We start from the raw sequence: 22,361 nt of genomic DNA, 5'->3' as shown, positions 1-22,361 counted from the left end.
CTACGCCTGTTGATGACATCACACTAGATCAGTGGTCGGCAATCCGCGGCTCTTTCATCCATCTGATGCGGCTCTCTGTGCTTGTAAAATAATGAGTAAAATTTTTTTTTCTGAAATCAATTTTTGTTTTGTATGCCAATTCTAAATGTCATCTTTTCAAATCTAAACAAAAATGATAAAGACCTGAAATGACAGGTCACCTGCTTGTGCGTAATCAAATGTCTCTATAGGCACTTTCTGAGCTGAAGAGGATATGAGATTCTGGACTTTTCCTCAGGCAGGCTCATGGATTCATCACCACAATGGAGACAGAAACAAGTGCTACTCAGCCAAAGTTTCATAATCAGGGAACATTTTCGAAGTGACCGGTCTCTCTGAGAGACAGGGTTTGGGAAACATTCGCTTCAGCGAGAGGAGCCTCCCCGCATGCGCTCTGGTTCGCCAGTGACCGGCCTGTGCGCTGACAGCGACCAGCCTTGAGCAGTGTCCAATACGCAGATGTTCTGATGGGAACCTTTTCTTGATTGATGTAGCTACCTCCGTGATGTGCATGACGATTAAAATGTCAGCGCATCTGCAGCCTTGAAGTTTCTCCGTCAAAATAAAGGATAAAATAGGGGAAATATCCGGTCAACGTAAACCCTGCCATTTAACTATTAAGCCTTCTTGTGAAGATTGTTGCAAAGAGAAACGTTAGACTTGACTAACACCAGAGCCATGAGCACTGCGCTGTTCTCTCCGTCACCGTAAATGAGGGGCAAAAATGAATTTATCTGACCCTTTTCTTTCCTTTTCAACGTTGTTTAATGTAAACTTTTGTACACAGTTTAATTACAACAATCCAACGAGACAGAGCCTGGATTTGTATTCTCAACGGTTAAAACATGTTTAAAAAGGAGACGTGTGACCCGTCAAAAAGGAGACCCCTGCTCAAGCCTGGATGCTGTGGCTCCCAGTGTTTTCTTTACTGTGGGAAACGGGTAATAACGGCTCTTTGATGGGAAAAGGTCGCCAACCCCGGCACTAGATGATTGGCTGGACGTACGACTTACGGAAATTACATTACAACGTTCAAAAATATTTAGGCAGTGAGAAACACTAATTTAATAACAAAACTGCTAAACTCTTCAAAAATGTGAAAGAACAGAATCGAAAAAGAGCTGCAATACAATTTTGGCTGAGTGGTATTGCCGTAGTATGACGACGATGGACCGTTTGTGGAGTCACGCAGAGGTTGCGTGCTTTCTGCTCCACAGGTAACATTTACTGTACTGTTTTTGTAAACCAGCGACACACAAGCCATTAAGGTTGGGCGATGGGACGAATGAATCGCCCTCCGGCGATGGGCTGAGCCATTACTGTTGTTTTTTTACAGAAGGCGATTTGTTTATTTATTTATTTGTTTGTTATTGACGAATATTTTATGTTTATGTTTATTCATTTAGCAGACGCTTTTATCCAAAGCGACATACATTGTATAACCTGTAGGGCACGTTGTGATCTGTGGGGTAAACCGGAGTACCAGGAGGAAACCCACGCATGCATGGGGAGAACATGCAACTCCACGCAGAAAGGCCGCAGCCGAGTTTCGAACCTGCAACCTTCGTGCTGCGAGGCAACAGTGCTAACCACTGCGCCACCATGCAGCCCACCATTTTACACGCTACACACAGAGAACATCGCGGAGGTATCATTCAAGAAAAGATCTCCATCAGAGCATCTGAGCCTTTTCTCACCTCCTCCGCCTCTGGCTGCTGACAGTGCACGCTGAGGAGGGGTTTGGAGCGCGTCTGCGACGCACTCGACATCGTGCACTACAGTGCGGCGTTGAGCGGAAAGTGGAAACCCTTCTATCTTTCAGTCTGGAAGACATCTGCTTATTTCATTTGGAGAAATATTTCCTGATTCAAAACTCTCGTCGTTATTCAGCACCTGCTTCGGGTGTGTCAGCAGAGCACGGATCCATCCAGAAGATTATTTAAACATCCGTGAGTCTGTCTGAGGCAAAAGTCTGGAAGCTCATAACCTCTTCAGCAAGCTCCCTAGAGACATTTGATTACACACAAGCTGCAGGTGACCAGGTCAGGTTTACGCGGCGCAGGAGGGATGTGCGTTCGTGCTGCAGCAGGTGAAATGTTCCTAATTTAAGTGAAATTACTTAATTGCATTGTTCGTGTTACTGGGTCATTCCGATCAGCTTGGTTGGACTAAATATGAATTAAAATGAATGGAAATTTAACAAATGACTATTCATACAGGGTATCTGCAGGTTTAAAGGAGCCAAACTTAAGACTTTTTAAAACCTTTTTTAAGGCCACTTTGACAAAATTTAAGCAATTTTGTAAAATTACATTTAAGCTATAACTTCCAGCCATTGCCTGGAGCCAGTGCTAACCACGTTGCGAACATGGGATTAGCCATCCAGTTACCATTAAACTTGCACTTCCCCATGTCGCAAGCTCCCGCTAGCTTAACCAGCTAATGTGCTCATTTAAAAACAGCCCCCTTTCACAACCAACTGAATGTGTACGGTTCCGCTTACGCCAACATCATACACTAAAAATGCTGAACACTAACTAGAAATTCACGAAATTTTTATAGAAATAAAAGAATCTTGTTTATTGGGTCTTTGGTTATTTAAGACCTTCGGAAACACTATTTAAGGATTACTTGTCATTTTTAAGGATTTTTAAGGCCTTAAATTTGGAAAAGCGAATTTAAGACTTTTTAAGGATACCCTGTCATAATTTAAAAAATGAAAGTGACGGGGATAAATGGATCATGTGACCTCTGGCAGCGAGCTGCCTCCTCAGAGTGCGTCCCAACGTAGCAGCGATTCGTTCCATCCCCTACTTATAAAAGAAAGAACCCCAGAAGTTTTTGTTCAGAAAGAAACATTTTGCTTAAATAAAATACCACAACAGTGGGCACCAGAGGGAAACAAAGGCGAGGCTTCTTTAACCGTGTTTAATACGGGCCGTTTATACGTCACTCTACCAAACTACAAATACAAAATTAAACAAAAAATAATAATATTCATTTCTCTTCCAGCAAACATATGTGCTGCGCTTGTCTAAATAAAAAAATCTATGTTTTGGGCTTCTTCTGTGTTCACAAATCAGTGCGTGCGTCACGACGTCACATGCACAAACAAATCGTCCATCGTCTTTTTTTGGACTGACGTTTGGTGGTGGTAAAAATTATACAAATCACCCAACCCTACTAGCCATAACAGGTCTTCCATGTGGGCATTTTCAATTCTAGAATTATGATTTTTTAGTTAACCAGAATTTAAAAAAATGAGGTGAATAAATGGGAAACTCAGAGTATTTTGTGTGAAACGAAAATAAACAGATACTCCTGCATATATTTCAAAGAGAAAATAGCTTTGAGGACTCAGATTTTCACATCTGCAGATGAACGCTTGTACCTGCGGGGCCTCTCCGACATGAAGGTGGGACTTTTGTTTGGCTTCACAAAGCTGTCTCAGCTGGAGAATCGCCAACTCATTCTCTTCTTGGTCTGATCCAGGCTTCAGTTTCTGCAGAAAGATACCCACAAACACCTCAAAACCAACATCAGCCTCAAAGTAAATGCAGCACTTCAAAGAAAAACTGAGCCATTATTAGTGATAAATCCCTAAACACTGTGAATGTGTTGCAACTGCAGCAGAAAGTGAACCAAACCTGAACTCGCTCAAAAATCTCCGCCTGCTCGTTGTCGGTCAGCTGGGAGAGGTATTTTTGGATGGCCAGCTTTGCTCGAGGTGGGTAGAGACCTGGAAACAGAAACAGACTTTGCATCAGTGTTTTTATAAATTAAAGACACGGAGAGGTGTTGGGGGTGTGGCGTCGTTCACCTTCAATCCTCTCACAGAGCTTGTGCAGGTCATGCATGGGGCAGGCTTCGCACAGCTGTACCGGGGTCTTGTTGCTCTGTAAGGCTGCTGCGGTAGAGAAGGCCTGCTTCAGCGTCAGCATCACTTCATCAACCTGACAAACACAAGTAGCCAAAACTCGGCATCATTTGAACCAGAGTCTGAATTCACAGCATCACTTGTGCAGCTCACCAAGGACTCGCTGGCACACTGGAAAACATAGCACACATAATGGCTGGGGCCGGTTTCTGATTGGTCCCTGCAGATGAATCCAAAATGGTCCGTCTGCCTAGTACCCTGTGGATGGAAGAAAAAAGTGAGCTGAGAGATTGGGAAAGATCAATGTTTCATTACATTTTCATTCAGTTGGCGGCAGAGGGGAACAATCTAGAAGTTTCAGTAATTTATTTAGAGAAACTTGGAAATGCTTTGATGTAAGAAAAATCTCCTTTTTAACATTTGAAGGCACAACTCTCCTTGAATAAAGACATGAAGTCATTTTCTCTGACACCGTAGATTCTTATTTTTGTTCGAAGAATGAACAACCTAACCAGAGAGCCTCAGACTTGCCTCTCCCCAGCCACTTGGGCCAGCTCCTATGGGGGAATCGCCAAAAGACATGCGGCGCTTACACATTAGCGTCGGCACGGGCCCATACGGTACCGAACAGTTCCGGAATTTGGTTTCACACACAGGTCCGATTCGCCTTTTCGGTGCCGAGGCGACTCTTTTTCTCAGACTTTCTCCCCAGCGGTCAGACTGGGACCGAGGCAACACCACGGACGGAATGGCCGGCTGAAATGATGCCTACCACCTCCGATCTGCGAGAAGAAGGAGCCGGCGGGGGAGGTTCCCGCATGCGCCATTCATTTTGATGCTGGATGCTGTTGCGTAAACATCTGTCTGTAGCACGGTGTGTGTGTGTGTGTGTGTGTGTGTGTGTGTGTGTGTGTGTGTGTGTGTGTGTGTGTGTGTGTGTGTGTGTGTGTGTGTGTGTGTGTGTGTGTGGCACACGGTCATGAGGACACACACAGCAAATTAATAAAATAATGTGGTTCAGAGTCTCCCAAAGCAACACAGCTCACGTCAGCCTTTTGTTTACCTTATGGAGCAGACTTTCCCGTGCGTATTAAGCGCTGCCCACAGGCTCGGGTATTTCCGCATTCTTGAGAAGTCCCTCGGATTTATATGTGAACACTACACCGCCCGTACCAGCCCAAACTCACGTCATCCAGCCCGACCAAACCCCGGCCGTGCCGATGCTAATGTGTAAGCGCCTATTGTCCCTCCAGCGTGTCCTGGGTCTTCCTTTAAGTCTCTTCTTGGTTGAACGTGCCCAGAAAACCTTCCTAGGGCGACGTCCAGGAGGCACCCTAATCAGATGCCCAAGCCACCTTAACTGGCAACTTTCGATGTTGAGGAGCAGCGGGTCTACTTAAAGCCCCTCCCGGAAGACAGAGCTTCTCACCCTATCTCTAAGGAAGACAGACAACCTACAGAGAAACCTCATTTTGGCCGCTGCATCCACAATCTCGTTCTTTTGGTCCCTACCCAAAGCTCCTGATCATAGGTGAGGGTAGGAACGTAGATCGACCGGTAGATCGAGAGTTTTGCCTTACGGCTCTGCTTTCTCTTCACCACGACAGACGAGTACAAGGCCTGCATCACTGCAGACGCAGCACAAATCCGCCTATTAATCTCATGAGATACTTAAACTCATCCACTTGAGGCAGGACCTCATCCCTGACCTAGAGAAGGCATTCTACACTTTTCAGATTCAAGACCATGGTCTCAGATTTAGAGGAGCTGATTATCATCCCAGCTGCTTCACACTCGGCTCCAAACCACTCCAGCGAAAGCTGGAGATCACTGTCTGATGAAGCCAAATGCACAGATTTATGAAAAATAAAAACCACAAAGAAGACATCATGAAGACTTGCTACTGGGTGTCTTGCAAGGAATGACAGAAGCCACGGACCTGAAAGAGAGATTTGGCCTTTTTTTTCTTACAAACCGTGTTTTTGTTGTTTGTTTTTTTCAAACTCAGATTGCTACATTCTCCTTTAGCTCAGTTGTTGATTACACTGTTATTTTTCTGTCTTTCTTACACAATTGCTTTAAATCAAAAATATTTTCCATTTTTATTCCCATTTTTTAAATAAATAATCTAATCTAAAAGACAAACATTTATGCAGAGTTGTACATTTCAATAGACTTAAAGGTTAAAGATGGAACACGATCCATAGCGACATCTAGTGTGTGGAGGCTGTAGCTGCAACAATAAAACCAGGTTTCCAGCCGTCGGGACACCAGTAAATGCTGATTAGTGAAATGTTTTATTTGGGTCCATCTGTTGTAGGCGTCACCTAAAATCACTCTGGTTTAGATCTTTTATGGTCGTTCCTCTTCTGAGAAGTACAACGACATCTTCTGGGCTCAGAAGCAGCTGCTTGAGTCACCGAGTCCTCCATTTTCCACAGTGCCAGTCTTGCTGGCAACCTGCAACAGTGCCATCTATTGGCTGGTAGATGTAAACATAAACCCAGTTCGGTGCCCGTCAAAATAAATATTGCATTTTTTTAAATTAAAATATAGCTTTTAAATTAAATGACCTTCATTCTGCACATCTCTTAACGCCCCGTGGAGGTATTATTATTTTTTTAAATATAGCTTTTTATTAAATAGCATGATATTGAACCTTTAATAAAATCCAAGATTACCATGTTACCGATAAGGATGCATCTGTCTATCAGTTTAAAGATGAAGCATAAAAACCCTGCTGTATCCAAGACAATCTGGGACAAAATTCCTCTCAGCTTATTTTAGGGTTACAGGATTTTGGTATAAAAACAGAAAGTATAAATAACGCTACCTGACAGCAGGACGAGATGTCTTTGAAGTTCTTCTCCAGTACCACTGTTTTACTGTCGGGACTTATGAGGTTTACTTCAAAACGTCCAACCTGTGAAACACAAACCATCAGATCAGACACGCCTCATTCAAACAGAGGCACTTTTGTTTCTCATATTGAGCATTTTAAGGCAATTGGCTGCTCATCGACAGGCATTATACATCCATACACTATAAATCAAGGCCGGTTATTCTGCGTCAGTGAGTTTTCCCATAATCGACCGCTGCATGGAGTTTCATATTGAGCGTTGTGCTCTAGTTTTTAAAATTAGCCTCATGAGGAAAAGGGCAGTGAGTGTGAGGAATGGCAGCTGGCTCACGCTGCAGCCTGCATGTCTTCAATTAAGAAGAAGCCGTGGGCTTTTCCAGAAGACAGGAAAGCTTTAGGTCTGAGATTTAACGCAGGAGCTGCAGCTTTCTTAGGAAAATCAGCGGCAGGTTTGGGCTTTAACTAGCAGCCACGTGCACGTAGAAATGATTTGCAGCAGAGAGAAGCTGAGCAGCATAAATGCTCGAGACTGCTGCTGCATCAATCTCACTGGAAAAAACCCAGATATTCATATTCCACTGCATGCATGGGTTAAATATTATGGGTTGTATTGGTCTGATTCCTGCGTGTCCTCTACCTGGAACAGCATGGTGCGGTTCTTGTCTGAGTCCGACGGCTGGACGTTGTTTGGTGCGCTGGCATGTCTGCGGCGTGTGGCGGGACCCATGATGCCTCCTTCCCCTGGCTTCCTCTGCAGGCTTCCCGCCAGGCTGCTGCAGCGTGTACGGAACGTCTGGGGCTCCTCAAATCCAGAGTCTTCCAGGATGCACTCCGGGAAGGATCCTCGCAGGCTGCTCTGACTGGTACTGCCGGATGAACATTTACCTGCAAAAAGAAATACAAATTTAACCAAGTTACAAAGTTTAAACTGGTTATGTGTCATTTTCTGTACGTGAAAAAGGACTTTCAGTTATTTGAGTTATATGCCTCTAATTAATTTCTTTTTTGAGCTCCTGATAGATTTTTATCTCCACCTTTGTTTGTGTTTTCCACCTCGGGGGGTTCTGGTTCCTCTGTATCCTCATTCACAGCAGAAGACAGAGGATCTCCTTCTCCCCCCATGAGAAACTCCACAGAAGTGTTCTCAGCCGACCCCCGCTGACCGTTGAGGAGTCGCAGGCGCTTACGCTCAGTTTCGTGCTCACGAAACTTATCCACGCAGTCATCAATGAGGGTGGACGAAGCTTTCTTGTGGCCAACTGTCACCTGAAAACCAAACAAAATGTGTTTAAAAAAACACAACTTACATAAAAAAAAACTTCTATTTTGAAATTCTGATACCTGCCTTGCCACAATAAAGTACTTCAAACTTCTGGGAGTTGTAGAAGGCCTCGTCTGTTTCCTGTCTGGGCTTGGCATCGTCCTTCAGAGCGGATTTGGACACATGACGAATACTAGAGATCACCTCAGGGACCTGTGAGCCAAGTGGAAGGAATAAGTGCGACAAAAGTTTACTAAAAAGGAATTTTAGGCAAAGAAAAGCAACAAAGAGTTTTAAAAAAAGCCGACTGTCGCAGAATAAAACCACATAATCCCCCTTCTGTGCATGCTGTAGTTGATTTGATGTGGTGGCCATCTTTATCTGAGTTGATTCCAACAATTAATCCCACAGATTTAAGCAAACATCTCACACAGTGTGTTGAGGATTACTCTTAGCTACTTACACACCAAATCTCAGGTTAAGAAATGTAAATCTGACTGAGTTCTGGCTACTGTTATGTTTGCTCGTGTTAATGATCTCGGTTTGAGTTCAATCAAAGCACATATCAGCTATAAAAGGACTTTCAGACATCCGTTTTTGATGGTTTAATTCTAATCTGTCCTGTGGTTTGTGAGACATTTTCCAGGAAAAAAATATGTGACAGAATCAGGGAAAGTATACCATCACCAGAACAGCTGCTAACGTTTTGTCACCAACTGACAAAACGTTATCGGGAGAAAAATCATCACTTTATGGGACTGAAGAGAAAACCAGAAGAGGACTGGAACAAATCAGAGGCTTGAAGGTGTGTATGTTTGTGTTGGCCTTTACACGGTTTGAGTTTGCGCTAACACAAGCTGATGTGTACCTTGGCAACATATAAAACAACATAAAAAGACAGAGTAAATATGAACTAAAAGGACATGAATTATTTACAATACCTAAGCATAGAATATTTATAAAGGAGCGCTGTGTCTCTGTATATGGATTTAAAATACTGAATAAGCTAGGTAATGTAATCAAGGATGCAAAAACAATATTTACTTTTAAAAAACTAATTAAAATTAAATACTGGAATCATATACGTGCAATTCAATTATATAAAAAATAATAAAAAATAAAGCGTAATAAAGAGATGTGTGTAGGAATATTCATGTGTGTGTGTATACAAATATGTATGTATGTATGTGTTTGTGTATATGTAGTGGATACGTGTGTATGTCTATATGGATATGTATAGATGAAGTATGTGCAAGCATATGGGCATGTGATGCACTTTAATGTATATATGTATGAATAGGTTTATGTGCAAAAATCCTTTTGCTTTTTGAATTATTATTACTATTAATTTTTTTCTTTCTTCTTTACAAATTGAACTCAAGTTAGCTAACCAGTCAAGCAATCACTTTGTATAGGCTAATTTATAATTATTGTTATTTCACTGTAAAAATGTCATTTTAGTTTAAAAGAGGCAGATAACGTAAGTTTTCTTCTTTCTGTTCCCTTTTCATTTTCTTGGTTTGAGAAACCTCAATTTATTTGTTAGTATTGTTTTTTTCTATTTTAATAATAAATGAAATAAATTTAAAAATAAATGAATAAAAATACATGCATCCAGAAAAAAAAACACACACACACACACACACACAAGCAAAAAGGAAAAATGCTAATCGTTCCATGAGAAATCAAGAAGCACAATCTGCAACGATCCTCACAACCAAAATAACAAAAAAACAAAGAATAAAAACACTTTCGCAGCTAACAGCCACCAAGCTCCACCCGCCGAGGTGCAGCTTTCAGTCAGACGCTGCGTTTAAGACAACAACATGTGGCTTCATCCACTGATACCAGTTATTACAACAGATGAGGGCAGCATAGGAATTCCTGAGCAGCAATATTTAGGATCCACACAGAAGGGAAGAGTTAGAAAACACATCAGGAAATAGACCAGAATAACAGGATGCAACAACAGAAGAAAACAGGAAGTGGTTTAAATTAAACATCCCAACAAAAATCAGACCAAATCCTGATAATTCCTGATTTAGATTACAGTCACACATTTCTCCCAGTGGTTCAGACAGTTGTCTGTAGACTCTTCAGACCAGAGAGGTGGTGCTACTCAGAAATCTCCTCACAAGAACTCTGACCACTTTTCCAGCTGTTTTCATGACCTGTTTTATAGGAATACTTGAAGACTTTCACACAATCGTTTAAGAGCTTGTTTCGAGGGAGAAACTAGTTTCTATAAATGTAGATCACCGGGGTGAAAACACCTGCAGCGCTTAAAATCAAGCTGGTGTAGCCTTTGTGGGAAGAGACACGGCCCAGCGCTGGCGGAGCATTGAGATAACACTAGATCAAGGTGATTCAGGGGCCTTGATGTCTGACAATCACAGCTGTCTGTTGGGTCAACACATACAGAAAAACTCTGCTTCATGCAGCAACAACTCCATCATTTCTTATTAACATAAAATCGTTGTGGTTTAAAACTGGGAGGGTGATCTGTGTTCCTTTCATTTGTCGTGAATGCAGCTTAAATCCAGTAAAAGTGCAAACTCCTTAGAAAGAATCAGGTAAAGGCAAACAAACAGAAAATAGAGGAAAGGTGAAGGTTTTATTTTTCTTCGACATGTAAAGCTGCACTTCAAGCTGTTTGAACTCTCACCCACGACTGCAGGGATTTATCAAACAATAACAGCAACGCTGGGTGTGAACCAGCTCCGTCTCCACAAACGCCCGCTTTGGCATTTAGGAGGAAGTAAACACAAAGATCGTCTTCTTTCAGCTCGGCCTTTCTCCCTTCAGTAGGCCTTAAATCACACTTAGTGGCCTCCTCTAAGAACAACAGTCCAACGCTGGGTTCAGCTCTTCCTCTTGGAAAATCATCTTCAAATGTATTCTACTTAGGAATTCATCTTTTTCCTGAAGAATAATAAGTTCAACCCCAAACCTAATCTTTTAAAAGAATTAATTTGTATTTAATTCTCTAATAATCAAAACCTTAAAGTGCAAAGATGGCTTGTTTCCATTTACATTAAGCATGACTGCAGGTTTAAGACAAACCGGGCTGCTGATTTCATCAACCTTCTTGTGTCAACATTAAACACGATGGCCCTCATGCCAACGCATCAGGAGGTAAAACTGCATGCCAGCATGTGAGGATGAGTGCAAAGTGGTGCAGCTTTTTATTATTTTATGCATGTAAGGTAATTATATCAAATTTGGAAACGACAAAAACAAAATAGTTTGCTTTTTTCCTACAGCTAACTGTAAAATCATGCAAATACATTGTGCTAAAAGTTGACAAATGAGCTACATTTGCTGTTGAGCGGGGAAAATAATTCAAACATTATGAATTATACAAACTGCTTCCTGTGATTTATGAAAGCATGTTTCAGCACGATAAGATCAACCCACTAACGTTACGCTTCTCCAGTGAGACGCTGATAAGGAGGAAAAGTCTGCACCCGTTTTAGCTTCACGGCTCAGATACATTTCAGTCCACATCACCCTGCTCAGACTTGGCTCAAGAGTTGTGTTCCTGTGTCACTGCATGATAAACGGCTCCTGCAGGACGACAGAGGGTCTGTTTTTACACATCAGCTCTAAAGCTGAGCCTGCTTTATGCTCCGAACAAGGCTGAATGATGGAGTTAAAGTTCTGCTGTCTGAGCTGGAAGTCACAGGACTGAGCTGGAGCACATCTGTGAAATCAGGGAGAAACACGTGCAGCTTCGTTTTAACACCATGAGGTGTGGAAGCGTCCACAGCTGTCTGTTCGGTCTGTAAAGGGATCAGTGGCAGCCTTGTGGGGCGATGCAAGGAAGGAAGGAAGGAAGGAAGTTGTTTTGATGCCAAAAAGGTGCCAACATATTAGTGAAAATGGCTCAAGTTTCCACTGTGGACATATTTAAAGTCACACCAGAAGCTCAAAACAAAAAGAGAAGGATAATCAAGTTCAGAATAAAATTTTCTGGCAAATTTCCTTTTTTTTAGGATCTAAATGAATGTTCATAACTGCGGCGTTGAGTCCCTCGCTCAGACGGCTGGTTTGTTTGAGTCTAACTGGTGTTGAAAATGTTTTCACAGACATTTGAGCCAGTGTGATATGTTTTAAAGTGTGTTTCTCTCTCTCTCTCTTTTTTTTTTTTGGTAGCATCAGTGTTTAAAAATAAGAGTGGATGTCCAACAGGACTGATGGGCTAGTCTGGGCTTGGCCAAGACCAGAGAAGTTTGCTGCCAGCTTAAAACCTCCACAATCTCATAAATGTCATAGAAAACATTATTTAATAAACCTTCCCAGGTGATATTAACTATTTTAATGACCATGTGATGCAAAAAACAATGTTTGTGTAAATTATGTTTGCATGAGCTGCTCGGAAGACTAGAAATCATCAAAACGGTTGGTTTCTGGCTGCACTTGGACCAGCTGTTAGGCTATTAGTATCCTTTGTTTATCCATATAAGCTGCTCAGAGAGCCATCTACAGTAAATCAGATGGTAATCATTATTTATGATGTATACACACTTCAAAATGGTGGAGCTTTCCCTTTCAACCACACCTAATTTGTGTTGGTTCACGGCAGCTTTAAAGACTCAAACTAAATGAGGTAGAATTTCAAGTAAAGGAGGCCAAACCTGATTTAAAAACACCAGATTTTCTATGTGACCAACCATGATGACACAGCTTTTCTCAGCATTGACTACAAATGACTTTTTCTGAGAGCAACTAACTGATCCAGATCTTCATTTAACTGATCTTTAAAACATCCAAAGAGCATTTTAATATATTTTTTGTGTTTAACCTTTAACATCATTTTGATCCATGCCAGGCCTCCTCACACAATGCATCCCTGTCATGTCCTCAGCTAAGAATAGATTTGCAAACACGGCTGTCGGCTAAAATCCTGAAGCTGCATTCATTATTTCTTTAGTTTTCAACAATACAACGCCCATCAACAAAGGCTTCAACAGTTTTATGTGACAACAGAACAACCCAAACGTTCCACATGGCTTTCATGTGTTCCTAGCAGCCAAACCAGTTATTGTTGCGTAATAACACTGACTGAGGTATGTTCAAGAAGCCTCTCAAACTGTTAAAAACACCCAAACTTCAGCTGAGAGGCCAGAAATGCTGTTTCCTCTGAGTAACAGACTGTGTGTGAGATGGAAACATGATCCAGCACTCTAGCTAAAAACAAAAACGTGAGCAGATCTGTTTGTGAACATTATTTGTGACGGTTTCCTGTATCACTGGTGCAACTAGAAAAGCACCAGCTAGTGTGAAGCGTCAGATCGGGTTGCAGGCAGAGGAGAATCACGCTTGAACTGCCTCAAATTTCCACACAACCCTCATCTACGAAAACAAAACATGCATGAATGTCACGTTTTTACAGCCATGGCACCATCAGCACCACTGGGGTGAGCTCTTGAGCTCCGGGCCTTTAAACAGAAAGTGAGCCTCAACGTTCAAACGCCGACTTTCACGTTCCTGGTTTTCTGGCCGTTTACCACATCTCAGATTGTTACTCAAGAATGGCTGAGCAGAAAATAAAATGTGCTGACTCGATGCCTGTCCAGCTGTTGTCACAAGAGACATGAACCTGGGCAGTTCCAATCAATGCAACTTCAGATAACACGGGCAAAAGAAAACATGCCACCGAGATCAGAACATCAGCAGTCGTTCTAACAGATCACTCGATGTTGGGCGTGTCTGGTGTTTTGACCAATCTGGCTGGTTTGCACATGTTCCAACGACTCAATTTTTCATCAACTTGAAATGAATGTATAACAGCTAAATTTCACCTTAGATGGAGTTTATTCAGTTATTATCTGCAACCAAAAGGAGGGTGATGATGTTTTTGCGTCTGTCTGTGGATTTCTCTAGTTGAAAACACCTCATGATCCTTTAACTCTGCGATTTTCATTGATATTTGATATAATCATAGCTGAGAGTCATTCATACCGCTAAGTGCCATCAGATCGCACAAGATCATACAATATTTTACAAAACTCCCATTCCACCACATCCCAGAGTTGTTCTATCAGGTTGAGATCTGGTGACTGTGGGGGCCGTTGTAGTACAGTGAACTCTTTGTCATGTTCAAGAAACCAGTTTGAAATGATTGGAGCTTTATAACATGGTGCATTATCCTGCTGGAAGTAGCCATCAGAGGATGGGCACATAGTGGCCATGAAGGGATAGACATGGTCAGAAACAATGCTCAGGTAGCCCGTGCCATTTAAACGATGCCCAGTTGGCACTAAGGGGCCTAAAGTGTGCCAAGAAAACATCCCCACACCATTAAACCACCACCACCAGCCTGCACAGTGGTAACAAGGCATGATGGATCCATGTTCTCATTCTGTTTATGCCAAACTCTGACTCTACCATTGGAATGTCTCAACAGAAATCGAGACTCATCAGACCAGGCGACATTTTTCCAGTCTTCAACTGTCTAATTTTGGTGAGCTCGTGCGACTTGTAGCCTTTTTTTCCTATTTGTAGTGGAGATGAGTGGTACCCGGTGGGGTCTTCTGCATTTGTAGCCCATCCGCCTCAAGGTTGTGCATGTTGTGGCTTCACAAATGCTTTGCTGCATTCCTCGGTTGTAACGAGTGGTTATTTCCGTCAAAGTTGCTCTTCTGTCAGCTTGAATCAGTCGGCCCATTCTCCTCTGACCTCTAGCATCAACAAGGCATTTTCACCCACAGGACTGCAGCCTACTGGATGTTTTTCCCTTTTCACACTATTCTTTGTAAACCGTAGAAATGGTTGTGTGAAAATTCCAGTAACTGAGCAGATTGTGAAACACTCAGACCGGCCCGTCTGGCACCAACAACCACGCCACGCTCAAAATGGCTTAAATCACCTTTCTCTCCCATTCTGACATTTAGTTTGGAGTTCAGGAGATTGCCTTGACCAGGACCACACGAGGCCTGGGCGATAAATCGATTTAATGAATTAAATCGAATTTTTTGTTGTGGGCGATTAAAAAAAGTAAATCAAATTTTTATGTAATAGCAACTTTTTGGCCCCCAGAGCTTCTGTAGAGTTAGTTTCACATAACCGCGACAACAACGTCACAGCACGCACATGAAACAGCAACAGCAAGCGACTCTATGGGCACCGGTGAGAGTGGGAAGTTTGTTCCTAAGAAAAGAATGAAATCATCCGTTGTTTGGAATTGGTTTGGGTTTGCTGCGACGGACAAGGAGCGTGGCACTTTTATACCAAGAGGGTGTTCATGCACTTAATATTCATCTCAGAAATGAGGGTTACATTTGTCTTGCTTGTGAATAAATAAAAAGCAAAATTGGCTTTAGGGTGCTTTACATTCGTACTTATTGCTATTCTTAATAATTGAAGGGGAGAGAGAATCGGAAAAAATCGTAAATCGAATTTTTAAAAATTTAATCGGAGATTTTGTTTCTAGGCCGTATCGCCCAGCCCTAGACCAAACCCCTAAATGCATTGAAGCAACTGCCACGTGATTGGTTGATTAGATAATTGCATCAAGGAGAAGTTGAACAGGTGTTCCAATAATCCTTTAGGTTAGTGTATATATAAACATTTTGTCATTACTTTAACTGCAAGTCATTGCTAACATGAAAAACCTCAGAAACCTAGTTTACTTTAAATATTTTTAAAATACTTTATATGTTTACACACATGATAAATAGGTTAATATGTGAAGTAATATACATTTAGTATTATGAGATGCTCCATAAATCGGTAAGTGATCAGAACTGGCCCAAGTCTAAACATAGAAATCAGATTTTTATATATATATATATATATATATATATATATATATATATATATATATATATATATATATATATATATATACATACATATACATATATAAATGGAAACCGCGTTCCCTCGCCCAGACGTGGGTCACCGGGGCCGCCCTCTGGAGCCAGGCCTGGAGGTGGGGCACGTTGGCGAGTGCCTAGTCGCCGGGCTTTCACCCATGGAGCAGGGGTGGACATACAGTACTAGTTGCCCCCATCTTGGTGCCTGTACGTTGGGGTTTACCCCAGTGAATGAGAGGGTAGCCTCCCTCTGCCTACGTATGGGGGGACGGGTTCTGACTATGGTCTGTGCTTATGCACCAAACTACAGTTCAGACTACCCACCCTTTTTGGAGACCTTGGAGGGGGTGCTGGAAAGCGCTCCTTCCGGTGACTGCCTCATTCTGCTGGGGGACTTTAACGCTCACGTGGGCAACAACAGTGAGACCTGGAGAGGTGTGGTTGGGAGGAACGGCCCCCTGATCTGAATTCGAGTGGTGTTTTGTTATTGGACTTCTGTGCCAGTCATGGATTGTCCATAATGAACACCATGTTCAGACTTAAAGGTCTTGGAACCAGGATACCTTAGGCCGCAGCTCGATGATCGACTTTGTTGTTGTTTCATCTGACCTGCGGCCGCATGTCTTGGACACTCGGGTGAAGAGGGGGCGGAGCTCTCAACTGACCACTACCTGGTGGTGAGTTGGCTCAGATGGTGGGGGAGGATGCCAGTCAGACCAGGCAGGCCCAAACGTATCACAAGGGTCTGCTGGGAACGTCTGGCAGAGTCTCATGTCGGAAGGAGCTTCAATTCCCACCTCCGACAGAATTAACAAAATGTTCCAGGGGAGGCGGGGGACATTGAGTCTGAATGGACCCTGTTCCGTGCCTCCATTGTTGAGGCGGCCGAGCGGAGCTGTGGTCGCAGGATCGTCTGTGCCTGTCGTGGTGGCAACCCCCGAACCCGCTGGTGGACACCGGCGGTTAGGGATGCTGTCAAGCTGAAGAAAGAGTCCTATCAGGTCTTTTTGGCCTGTGGACTCGGGTGGTCACCGAGGCAAAAACCCGGGCATGGGAGGAGTTCGGTGAGACCATGGAGCAAGACTTCCGTACGGCTTTGAGGAGATTCTGGTCCACCATCCGGCTCCTCACGGGGGAAAGCAGAGCGCTACCAACACTATCTATAGTGGGGACGGTGTGCTGCTGTACTGACCTCTACTGAGGACATTGTGGATCGGTGGGCAGAATACTTCGAAGACCTCCTCAATCGCACTGTGATCTTCAGCTTTCGCTGGAGCGGTTCGCAGCCGAGTGTGAAGCAGCTGGAATGAGAATCAGCTCCTCTAAATCTGAGACCATGGTCTTGATTCGGAAAAGGGTAGAATGCCTTCTCCGGGTCAGGGATGAGGTCCTGCCCCAAGTGGAGGAGTTTAAGTATCTCAGGGTCTTGTTCACGAGTGAGGGAAAACTGGAGCGTGAGATCGATAGGCGGATTGGTGCTGCGTCTGCAGTGATGCGGGCGTTGTACCGGTCTGTTGTGGTGAAGAGAGAGCTGAGTCAGAAGGCGAAGCTCTTCATTTACCGGTCGATCTACGTTCCTACCATCACCTATTATCATGAGCTTTAGGTAGTGACCGAAAGAACGAGATTGCGGATACAAGTGGCCAAAATGAGTTATCTCCGAAGAGTAGCTGGGCTCCCCCTTAGAGATAGGGTGAGAAGCTCGGTCATCCGGGAGGGGCTCAGAGTAGACACGCTGCTCCTCCACATCGAGATGAGCCAGTTGAGGTGGCTCGGGCATCTGGTCAGAATGCCTCCTGGACGCCTCCCTGTTGAGGTTTTCCAGGCACGTCCAACCAGGAGGAGACCTAAAGGTAGACCCGGGACACGGTGGAGGGACTATGTCTTTCACCTGGCCAGGGAATATTTTGGGATTCCCCCGGAGGAGCTGGCCCAAGTGGCTGGGGAGAGGGAACTCTGGGCCTCTCGCCTTAGGCTACTGCCCCCGCGACCTGACTCCGGATAAGCGGATGAAAATTGATTATTTTATTTTTTTGGAAATGTTGTTGAAAACACCACTGGGGTGAGGGTGGGTTTCGGTTGCTTATTAAATTCTTATAGCTAAATCGTAATGGGAAAAAAAATCTGTATCTGCAGGTTAGAAATTGGTATTGGCCTTCTAAATCTGAATTGGTGTTTTTTATTTTTTTAAGTTTGGTGGAAGTTTCCTCTTGAACCTCCTGCCTCCTACCTTGTTAGGGTTGCAGGCCTTGAACACGTGACAGGACATCTCAGACTCCGGGTTGTCCGGCTGGCCCCGCAGCAGGTAGGCGAAGTAACTCAGATCGTTGCTGTTGTGGATGAAGCGAGAGATGAGCTGCGCTTTGTGCTCGAAGATAAAAACCGATGAGTTGCTGCTGTTGGACGGGACGCAGCGGACGAAGGGGGGATGCAGCAGCAGTTGAACTTCTCTGGGCTGCATGACGGGGCCGCCGTCGCCCCTCTCGCTCCTCCGGCGGATCTCGGCCACCAGCCACGGCAGCATGGGGAGAGTAGTCCGCCTGTCCAGCGAACTCCAGCCGATATAAGTCAGGACGAAGCGCCTGTCGGACCTCTCTCTCTCATCCCGACTCTCCATGTTGCTCCAGCTGAGCCCCAAACGCGTTCACTACTTGTCAGAAAGACTATCCCCGATCATTCCCTGCAGCACAGGCCACTTGGTTTAGTTTGCAACAGTTTCCATGATCAGATTTAAAGCAACGAGGCTTACATGCACATGTCCTCACCCTACTCCTTCCGCCTGGCTCCCAGCTCCAGCCCTGCTGCAATAACAGGTGAGCACTCCCTGCACAGAAGGCTTCAGTCCCGACGTGCCTGCTACAACGTGGCTCTGGATGGTTCCTGTGTAAACACAAGTCGCACTGAGAAATCGGGGTTTCCTGACGTGCTGAACGTCGCTCCAAAAAGCGCGCAGGGCGGCGCGTTCACGCCGTCCCGCTTCTAAAATTACACGGAAGCTTCAACCAGCACAGTTTTAATCTCCTTTGAATATAATACTGATGCTTGTCCTGAGAAGAGCAGTTGCCTTGCTTCAGATCCTTTCTTCCAAAACGCCTTGGAGGCGGAGCGGCTGACAGCGCGGAGCTCCGCCTCCTCCAAAATCCAGCAGCTGATAAATGGAAAGTGTGTGGGAACAATCTCCAGCCTCTGGAGTAATGCTGTTTCTTGCTTCTGTCTTATATTGTCTGTTAGAGGCTCGTGAATAAGGCAGCAATCTGTTATAGCAGCTTGTGCTGATTTATAGTATCAGAGCTGTTCTAGGGAACTTCATATTCCTAGAACTCCTCTTGTCCCAAAATAGAACCTTTGCCATATATAACCTCGTCTCTGAGGCTGTGGTGGTCGGAGGGACCTCCACAGGGCAGCTGATTATACTACAAACAACTGAAATTGTCTGGACTTTTATCACAGATTTGGGATTTGCAGCTTGGCATTTAAATTGCATAGATTTTATTGAGATGATTATGAATGGTAAATGGCCTGTATTTGATAAAGCGCCTTCTAGAGTCCAGGAACCCCCCAAGGCACATTACAACACTATCAGTCATTCACACACACACATTCACACCTTGGTGAGGATGAGCTACAATGTAGCTACAGCTGCCCTGGGGCGCTCTGACAGAGCACTGACGCCTCCGGTCCCTCTGACCACCACCAGCAGGCAAGGGGGGGTTAAAGTGTCTTGCCCAAGGACACAACTTATGAAAACGAAAGTGAAAAAAGTAGGGCTGCACAATATATTCAGAATATGTTGTCATTAAATGTTTTTAAATTAATGTGTGCAGTATCCATTTAGCAGAGGACTGCTTTTATTCCAGTGGGTGCAATCTGATGGAGTCCTGCAGGACAATCGAACAACCAGTTTAGATGATGGTTGAATGGCTAAAATACAAGCAAAAGCACATTTATTCTGTGTTATTGTGCAAACTTTGTATTAACAGAATGCATTCACATGCATAGTTTTTTTTCACATTGCAAAGCAATCCCATGTAACCAATAATCAATATTCATGGTCTGCAGCCATGAATGGCATGCAGCATGAAGGGCATGCAATCATGGTTCTTGCTTGTGTGCATGTGGAGTGGAGCAATCCAGCAATATATCTGTAAGTAACTGCTAATATATTTACTATAATGGCATTACTTGTTTTGGTCCCAACATGCTGGTATAACTAATATATTTTGCATTAAATAGTTTTTGTTTCATTTGGGTTCATTAAACGAGAACAGCACAAAAGACATACATGTAAGGCAATGCAGCCATTGTTTTGTACAGATGTTTTGTTGCCAGAGGCTAATTTACGAACCCTGTCCTTGTTTTGGACTTTTAGAGACAATCAAACAACAATATTCATAGCAGTTAACACAGCACACACACACACACACACACACACACACACACACACACACACACACACACACACACACACACACACATACACACACACACACACACACACACACACACATAGATAATAGACATCAGCGTTCACAAGTTTGTTTTTGTTTCAACCATTTTTTTCACCTGAGAGTTAAATGTAAAATTTCTGATAGTAGATTGTTCCAGATCTGAGGTCCTCTAAATGAGAACAAGGATTGACCAAATGATGTTTTGGATTTTGGTGGATTGCAGTCTTCTTTGGCTTCTCCTTGTAGCTCCTGTGCTGTTGGCTTTTACATTCAGTCTTCTCACCAGCTCTGGGACAAGGTCATTTAGACATTTGAATGTCAGTTTTGTAACGCAGAAGTTTATAAAGGTTTTAAAACTCAGGAGATTGCACTTCTCCTGTATTTTGGTGCCTAGTCATTGCTTTTTGGTCGAGGAATTTTAGGGCTTGTTTGTATAGAAACATGGCAGGTTGTGAGGATTGCTGTAAAGACTCGATGCAATTTGCTGGGTTCCTTATATAGGAAACTTTTTTCTGATTGGCTTTATGAACTGAATTGTATTGGAATGTTTATTATGTGAAGCGCCTTGAGACGACTCTTGTCGTGATTTGTCGCTGTATAAATAAACTTGAATTGAATTGAAAAGCAGGCACAGCTGGGCAGCTTTTACAGGCAAACATGGCCTTACGAGACGGAAGCAGTTGAGGTTGGTCCTAATGGTTCTGGACACTTTCCTGACGTGGGACTCAAATTTATGATGCAAATCCAAAATAACACCCAGATATTTAAACCCATCCACTTGTTGGGTTTCTTTGTGGTCATTGAAGACAGTGAAGTTGTCCGAAGTCTTCCATTTGATCATAAAACACATTGAGGCAGTTTTGCAGTTCAGGGTCAAAAGGTTATTCTTGAACCAGCGAGACACCCCCACCATCTGCTCATTCAGTAAGTTTGCAGCCTGTTAGGGAGTTTTTGTGGTTAAATAGATGACTGCATCATCAGCACACATTTGGCACAGGACACCTTTACAACTGTTGGGTAAGTCATTGATGTATGGACAAAAGAGTGAATGACCTAGGATGGAACCTTGTGGAACTCCTATTGTACAGTTTTTAATGCATGATTTAATTCCATTAACTTTGACACACTGTTCTCTGTGTTTTAGATATGATTTCAATGATTTCATGAATCTATCAACTTTTCCAATGTGGAGTCAAACCTCATCAGATATCAAAGATTTTCATGAAACTCTAAACCAGTCTATAGCTGTCTGTAAAAATTAAACTTTTTCAGATCTAAGGAAACTGCTTCGACTACATTACTTTGTCTAAAGATCTTTTAATGTTTTCGGTGAGGTAGGAGGTAGCCAGTTTAGTTGCGTAACCTGCTACCCAAACAGTTCTGGGCAAAGTAGCTGATTGTTGCCCAGAAAACCGATTAGCTGCTCTGCTGCTGATTTTTCAATAACTTTGGATGTGGCCAGTAACATAGTGGTTGGTCTGTAGTAACTGACTTGGTCAGGGTCGCCAGCTTTCAGAATAGGAGTTATGAGTCCTTTTTTGAAGTTGTCTGGAAATTCCCCTTTCGTAAATAAGTTTATAAGTTGGGTTATTTACTAGAGCACTGTGTTTCTTTATGAGTTTTTGTCCATGCCAAAAATATCTCTTTGCTTTTGAGTTGTTTTAGTTGGTTGATGATGTCCTGGGTTTCACTCGCATCAGTTTTGCTGAGAGTAAAAAGATCTGCTGACTCAGTGGCCGGGATCTCCATGAGGTTTGAAATTAGATGCCGACTCCTCTACTGAAATAATGAAGTAGATTTTTAGAGCATTTGCCATTGTCGTCGAGTCAGTTATGTTTCCGTGAATGTTCAGTCGAGTCAGTTGATTGCCACAAACTTCATTGACGGCCTTTTATTTTTGTGGGTTTTATTCTAAATGATAAAAACATGAACTTGGTTAATGGGTAAAATGCAGTTCTAGGCCTTTCATTAGGAAAGTTTCTTTGGAAAATGACATAACGTTTGTTTATTTCCCATTCCGCCTTTGCCCTCCAAGCTGTCTTAACTGACATATCCT

General features: G+C 43.3%; 1 protein-coding gene across 6 annotated transcripts in view; it reads right to left on the bottom strand.

Moving 5' to 3' along the window:
• tbc1d4 (TBC1 domain family, member 4) overlaps positions 1-18,819 on the bottom strand; it is a 47,463-nt gene extending 28,644 nt beyond the window's left edge. For 4 of the 6 annotated variants that reach the window (XM_054746746.2, XM_015966009.3, XM_054746748.2 and 1 more), the window contains exons 1-9: positions 18,088-18,706; positions 8,122-8,250; positions 7,811-8,042; positions 7,414-7,661; positions 6,750-6,839; positions 4,070-4,174; positions 3,860-3,992; positions 3,687-3,778; positions 3,431-3,541 (exon numbers count right to left, since the gene is read on the bottom strand). In XM_054746746.2, coding sequence (XP_054602721.1) covers positions 3,431-3,541; positions 3,687-3,778; positions 3,860-3,992; positions 4,070-4,174; positions 6,750-6,839; positions 7,414-7,661; positions 7,811-8,042; positions 8,122-8,250; positions 18,088-18,474 — 1,527 coding nt within the window. In that variant the 5' untranslated portion in view covers positions 18,475-18,706. Of the gene's footprint in view, positions 1-3,430; positions 3,542-3,686; positions 3,779-3,859; positions 3,993-4,069; positions 4,175-6,749; positions 6,840-7,413; positions 7,662-7,810; positions 8,043-8,121; positions 8,251-18,087 lie in introns of all 6 variants that reach the window. The other 2 variants (XM_054746744.2, XM_070544051.1) reach the window with 2 other exon arrangements.
• Between the last annotated feature and the right edge of the window lie 3,542 nt (positions 18,820-22,361).

This window comes from Nothobranchius furzeri, chromosome 14 (genome assembly GCF_043380555.1).
Source record: "Nothobranchius furzeri strain GRZ-AD chromosome 14, NfurGRZ-RIMD1, whole genome shotgun sequence".
NCBI classification, from domain to species: domain Eukaryota; kingdom Metazoa; phylum Chordata; class Actinopteri; order Cyprinodontiformes; family Nothobranchiidae; genus Nothobranchius; species Nothobranchius furzeri.
Note: the sequence above shows the minus strand (reverse complement) of the source record. Positions and strands in the feature narration are given on the sequence as shown.